General features: G+C 49.3%; 1 protein-coding gene across 1 annotated transcript in view; it reads left to right on the forward strand.

The window, feature by feature from the left end:
* Positions 1-5,185: 5,185 nt before the first annotated feature.
* Positions 5,186-6,320, forward strand: part of LOC107107698 (sarcoplasmic/endoplasmic reticulum calcium ATPase 3) — a 79,348-nt gene continuing 78,213 nt past the window's right edge. Inside the window, exon 1 of the mRNA XM_015408004.1 lies at positions 5,186-5,285. Within this exon, the coding sequence (XP_015263490.1) occupies positions 5,201-5,285 (85 nt within the window). The 5' untranslated portion in view covers positions 5,186-5,200. The remainder of the gene's footprint in view (positions 5,286-6,320) is intronic.

The raw sequence follows: 6,320 nt of genomic DNA on the forward strand, positions 1-6,320 counted from the left end.
ATTGCCCTGACCTAGGTGGCCCAGGCTAGGTTGACCGTGTCAGATCTCGGAAGCTAAGTAGGATCAGCCCTAGTTCATCCTTGGATGAGAGACCATCAAGGAAATCTGGGGTCGGTACACAGAGGCAGGTGATGGCAAACAACCTCTGATTGTCTCTTGCCTGGAAAACCATACAGTGTTGCCATAACTTGCAGCCTGCTCCAGGTGGGGCCTGGGGATCTCCCGGAATTACAGCTCATATCCAGACTGCAGAGGTCAGTTCTCTTGGACAAAAAGGATGCTTTGGCGAGTGAACTCCATGGCAATGTACCCTACTGAGGTCCCTGTCCTCCTCGAGCTCCATCCCCAAATCTCCCTGGGTCTGGAACCCCTACCCCCTATCCCTTGCTGGTGGCCAGGGGGGACCTGGCATCTCTGGCCATCAGTCAGCTGTCACTTGACAGCACTTTCCTCCCCCAATCTGAATAAGAAAGTATGGATTTCCTCCAGTATCCAAAATCACAAATGAAAACATATTTGTGTGTTTCATCAATTGTGAAGAGTGGGTTTTAGACATGCTTGCCATTTCTGGTCCTGCAAGACACCACGGAGCAGTGGAGAAGCCTGCCAAAATGTGTGCTCAGAGATCCACGAGCCAAGCCGAGACTTTTGAAAATATCCCCCAATAAACTGAGTCTTAAATAGAATAATATTCAATTATGGTCCCCCCCCACACACACCACTGCATGATCTTAACATTTGAATAAAAGAGGTATTATTCTTGGCAGGTTTCCGGTCTCTCCCTCCCCCATTGTTTTCTTGTTAAAGTCAATTACTTAATCTGATCAAATGAAAACAAAGAGAGCTGAATGGCTCCGCCGGCATTAAATAGCACCTGCGCAAATGGGCCTGTTCCTTTCCCAAACGTGTCATTACGACAACAGGGACCAGCTCCTTTTGGCTCTCGAGTTGGCTTTCTACCCGCCCGAGGAGAATTAAGTTTTGCGACCGTCCACAGAAGGTTCCTAGGGAGGACTCAGCACGAAAGCAAAGTTTAAAAAAGAGGGAGAGAGAAGCCGCTGCTGCTTCTCCCGTAATTGTACTTCCACCTGGGAAAAGTACTTGGCCGGCAGAACCAGGCCTGCCTTCCTCCACCTCCCCCTTCTTTCTATAAGCCATTTTTTTAATCCTCTCTTTTCAAATTACCTTTTCAAAGCTTCAGCATGCAACTGACGGGCGGCAGCGTTGACAAGATGTTTCAGGCCTGGTGCGTGGCTGGAATTGCGCCACGTATTGCCGTGCGCCACCGCACTCGGCCTCCACTGCTGTTGAGGAGTGGCGGTGGGGAGATGATTGGCCTAGTGCAGGAGTGAGAGCTGCCCAGGGGCCTTTGCACGGACTGGCCTCCCCGAAAGCCACTGTGCAGCCACACCGGTAGGGTTGCCAAACTCCAGGTGGGGCCTGGGGATCTCCTGGAATCACAACTTCCCTCTAGACTACAGAGATCCATTCTCCTGGAAAAAATGGCTGCTTTGGAGGGTGGACTCCATGGCATTATACCCTGCCGAGGACTCTCCCCCAAATCTCCAGGGATTTCCCAGCCTGGTGTAGGTGACCCTGTGAGACAGGCAACTCTGTCTGCTGATTTTTTAGGGGTTCTTTACCCATGGTGCACTTGGGAGCAGCACACACACACCCCACTGGGAAAATCAGCATGAGCTCTCTTTCGTTGTGCATCGGCCATCTTGGGCCGTCCGTGCAAAGTGAGAATGGCAGTGCTCCAGGGCCGGCTGCTGGCACTGGGCAGCAGAGGAAGGTCTGTGTCTCGGTGGGAGAACACCTGCTTTGTGCACCCAAGGCCCCGGTCCAGCCCCTGTCATCGCTGGTCAAAGGATGCAAGCAGCAGGGAAGGGGAAAGATGCAGGGCTATTTTTGGGCAGGAACGCACAGGAATGGAGTTCCAGCTGGCTCCCAAGTTGGCCACGCCCAGCAGGAACTCATTAGCATAATAGACCACACCCAACAGCAGAAACTCATTAGGATTGGCTACATTAGGGGTGTGTGGCCTAACATGCAAAGGAGTTCCTGCTACAAAAAAAGGCCCTGGATTTTGACAACAAACAAGGTAAACAGAATAACAAGCAAAAGGTGGGTGTGGCTGGATAACCACACTTCTGGTAACATGTGGGTGCGGCCTAATTAGTACTCCGACATGCATTCCAAAAAGAGGTCAAAGATGGCCGCTGCGTTGTCTTTCCCATATTGCCCCAGGATGTGCATCGGGGACTGGCCTCTGGCAACAAAGACATTGAGCACATTACAGAGATCCGCACCGCACCTCTGGCTCAAGCCTACTACCTTTGACACAACAGGCACCTTTCAAGGAGACCGCGCTGAAGCAAGGGGCTGCTTTCTAAAGGCATTGCAAACCATTCCCAATGGCGCCTTCTGCCAGCATACAGGAATTTATAACGCTGCAAAGCAGCCATCATCAGCAGGGAACAAGTCATTATTGCCACCAACCAGGGCTATTTTTGGGCAGGAACGCACAGGAACGGAGTTCCGGCTGGCTCCTGAGTTGGCCACGCCCAGCAGGAGGTCATTAGCATAATAGGCCACACCCAACAGCAGAAACTCATTAGGATTGGCTACATTAGGGGTGTGTGGCCTAACATGCAAAGGAGTTCCTGCTACAAAAAAAGGACCTGGGTTTTGACAACAAACAAGGTAAACAGAATAACAAGCAAAAGGTGGGTGTGGCTGGATGAGCACACTTCTGGTAACATGTAGGTGTGGCCTAATGTGCCAATGAGCTGTGCTGTCAGGGGTGTGGCCCAATATGCTAATGAGTTCCTGCTGTTGGGTGTGGCCTATTATGCTAATGAGTTCCTGCTGGGCTTTTTCTACAAAAAGAGCCCTGACCATATGTAGTCATTTTTTTAAAATTCTTGGGAGCAAGATAAAAATATAACAAAGGAAATGGGATGTGTGTATGTGAAGTGAATAGTAGTAGCTGTCAAGCAGAGTAGTAAAACAGCCCACCCCCTTGATTCTTGAGGATTCAGGAAAGGGGGGAAAAATTTATTTTAGATATTTATACCCTACTTTTTTCTCCAGTGGGGATCCCAAGCGGCTCGGCAGTGTAATTCCCTCCCCCTCTATTTTATCCTCACAACAACCCTGTAAGGTAGGTTAGGCCGAGAGTGTATGACTGGCCCAAGGTCACCTGGCAAGCTTCCAAGGCAGAGTGGGGGAACTGAACTGGGGTCTCTTAGTCCAGCACTCTAATGCTGCCCTTTTGAAACTTTATGTCCAACCATGAGAGCCAATAGGATAACTTTCTAAAAGATACAGATGAGCCATCTGCCTGGACAAGGGTTGCCAATCTCAGGTTGAGAAATTCCTGAAAATTTGGAGGTGGAGCCTGGAGGAGGGCAAAGTTTGGAGAGGGGACGGGTCTCGGCAGGGTATAATTCCATAGAGTCCACCCTCCAAAGCTGCCAGTTCCTCCAGGGGAACCGAACTCTGGAGATCAGCTATCCTCCCAGGAGATCTCCAGGCCCCACCTGGAGATTGGCATTGCCGGCCTCGTAATGCATCTGACGTGTTCACTGGATCCTGTCCCACCGAAACGCCTTGCAATCAATGCAAGGCCTGGTTTTAATTGCTGCAAAATATTTGTCTTTTTTCAGCCAAAGGAAATGAAATTGCCCAGCCCTCCCTGAAGGTCAACATGGGAGGGGGACCTCAGATTAGGTTGCTAGGGGTGGCAATTAAAAGGGGCAGGTCTCGGTGTTGAACTTGTGAGTAATACCACTCCTGGAGTTATCGAGGTGTAGACCAGAGTTTCTCCGTCAATGTCATACACACTGAATAATCTAGTTTCAATCCACTTTCAGTGCACTTTCCAACTGTGTGAACTAGCAAAATCCAGTTGGAAAGTGGATTATTTCGTGTGTGTGACCGCAGGCAAAGTGTGGGGAAAGATGTCTTTTTGAACTTCTTCTGCTGTGTGGACTCTCCCAAGCCCATGCTGATAATATGTTCCAGAAGCGAGAAGTTGGAGTTTTGTTATTAATTAATTAAGTTTATACCCCACCTTTCTCTGCTATAGAGAACCAAAGTGCCTTACATCCTTCTTCTTTCCTCCATTTTATCATCACAGCAACCCTGAGAGTATGTGACTGACCCAAGGTCACCCAGCAGGCTTCCTTAGCAGAGTAGAGATTTGAACCTGGGCCTCCCAGATCCTAACCTGACACTCTGACCGCTGCACCACACTGACTGTCATGCTTCCTCGTGCACAATTGTGCCTATAGCCTTCTTTGACTCTATACAGGGGTGGACTGAACATTTAACTCACTGGGAAAGTATCTGCCCTGAAGGGCTGCCGGTAGCCAGGAAAAACGCCAGAGTCCAGCCCCAGAACCAAGTATGCAGGAGCCACTCAGCCTGGCTTGCACCAGGGCCATGTTAACCTGCTCGTCTGTGCCTGACCTGTATGTGAGGACCCCTTGCTTGGACTTCTAGTCCCACAGTAGCATTAGAAAAGGAGCCTTTTTAAACTCTTCTCCTCTGGATGCCTTCTTTGAAGTCTGGATTGCCTGGTTTCATCTCCAAAGTGGAGCTAATGCATTAGGAATCTCCCATTGTTTCTTCCCAGGTTTTGTACAGAATGTCAGACACGGGCAGTTCCTTCTGCTTATCTATGCAGTTTTATTGCACTGCACAACCAGTGTTCATGCTTGTACTGATAGGTTTCTGATGATCACAACATGTCTGTATGAAGATTCTGTAGAGCTTGTGGGAAGCCAGGAAGACTGGGGTCGCTATGCAGAGGAAGGCAATGGCAAACCACCTCTGCTCATCTCATGCCTGGAACATCCTGTGGAAGGGTTCACGATGAGATGGTTGTGACTTGACAGCATGTTCTTTCTTCTTCTTCTTCTTCTTCTTCTTCTTCTTCTTCTTCTTCTTCTTCTTCTTCTTCTTCTTCTTCTTCTTCTTCTTCTTCTTCTTCTTCTTCTTCTTCTTCCTTCTCCTCCTCCTCCTCCTCCTCGAAATGTGAGGGATTTAATTTTGTGCTAGTAGTTCATTTTTCTTTTGGAGCAGGTGAACAGAGTAGCGTTCCTTACTCTCTTTCTTGCTTCTGCAGGTCTTGGCGTGGTTTGAGGAAGGTGAAGAAACCACGACGGCTTTTGTGGAACCTGTTGTCATCATCATGATCCTCATCGCCAATGCGGTGGTGGGAGTGTGGCAGGTATGGTATAAAGCGCCTGTGTCCAATGTTCCCTCTAAGCTGCGGAGTCTTGTGAGCAAAAATTCTACTTTGTGAGCTGCCGGCAATTAAAGTTGTGAGCGAGGCATTTGGATACTGCATAAATCAGTTTGCTCTGGAGCCTTCCTTCCTGAGCGAAGACAAAAATGTGTGAGCCGGAGGCTAAAAAACTGTGAGCTAGCTCACGCTAACTCAGCTTAGAGGGAACACTGCCTGTGTCCCCTTTCAGCACTCCGTGTAGGGCTAGCCTTGATTCCTCCATGGCTGGCTGGTGGTCAGAGGACATTCTCAGGCTATTCCACACTGGGTTTTTATGCAGCTCAGCTTTAACTGCATAGTTTCCTTCCCTCCCTTGTAGATAGTATCGTTTTAGGTCCTTGTTCTAATAGTCCCGTCCCCCCCCCCTGATTTTTTTCTGGTGCGCCATTGCCCTGGAGGGCTGCCAGGAGCTAGGAGCAAAGGTCTTTTGAAGAAAAAAAAAACAGGAAAAGCTTGATGAAAACTCTGATAGCAACAAACCTCAACAGTACTGACTGTAAGGGAGGCGGGAACATGATTCAGTTAAGTGGCTGAGCTGCATCGAAAATCTGGCGTGGAAATGCCCCTTTTTTGCACAGTGCATTTCTGAGAATGCAAATAACACGACTTCATGAAGACACCTTGATCAATGCTTGCAACATGTCTCAGCGGTTATATATTTGCATCAAGGCTCGCTTTTCAGCACTGTGCATATGATGTAGGGTTGCCAGTTCTGGGTTGGGAATACTTGGAGATTTTGGGGGTGGAGCCTGAGGAAGGCGGGGTTTGGGGAAGGGGACATAAGAAGAGTCCTGCTGGATCAGACCGGTGGTCCCTCTGGTCCAGCATCCTGTCTCATGCAGTCTCATGCAGTGGCCAACCAGTTCCTCTGGACAGCCAACAACAGGCAGAGATGTTGCCTCCTGGCTCTGGGATTCAGACGTTTTGGTGCCTCTGAATGTGGAGGTTCCCCATAGTCACCATGGCTAGTAGCCATTGATAGTAACCATGCGTGCAGTGCGCCAACGGATTGAAAAGATGGCTT

This window comes from Gekko japonicus, unplaced genomic scaffold (assembly GCF_001447785.1).
Source record: "Gekko japonicus isolate JY-2015 unplaced genomic scaffold, Gekko_japonicus_V1.1 scaffold1, whole genome shotgun sequence".
Lineage (NCBI taxonomy): Eukaryota > Metazoa > Chordata > Lepidosauria > Squamata > Gekkonidae > Gekko > Gekko japonicus.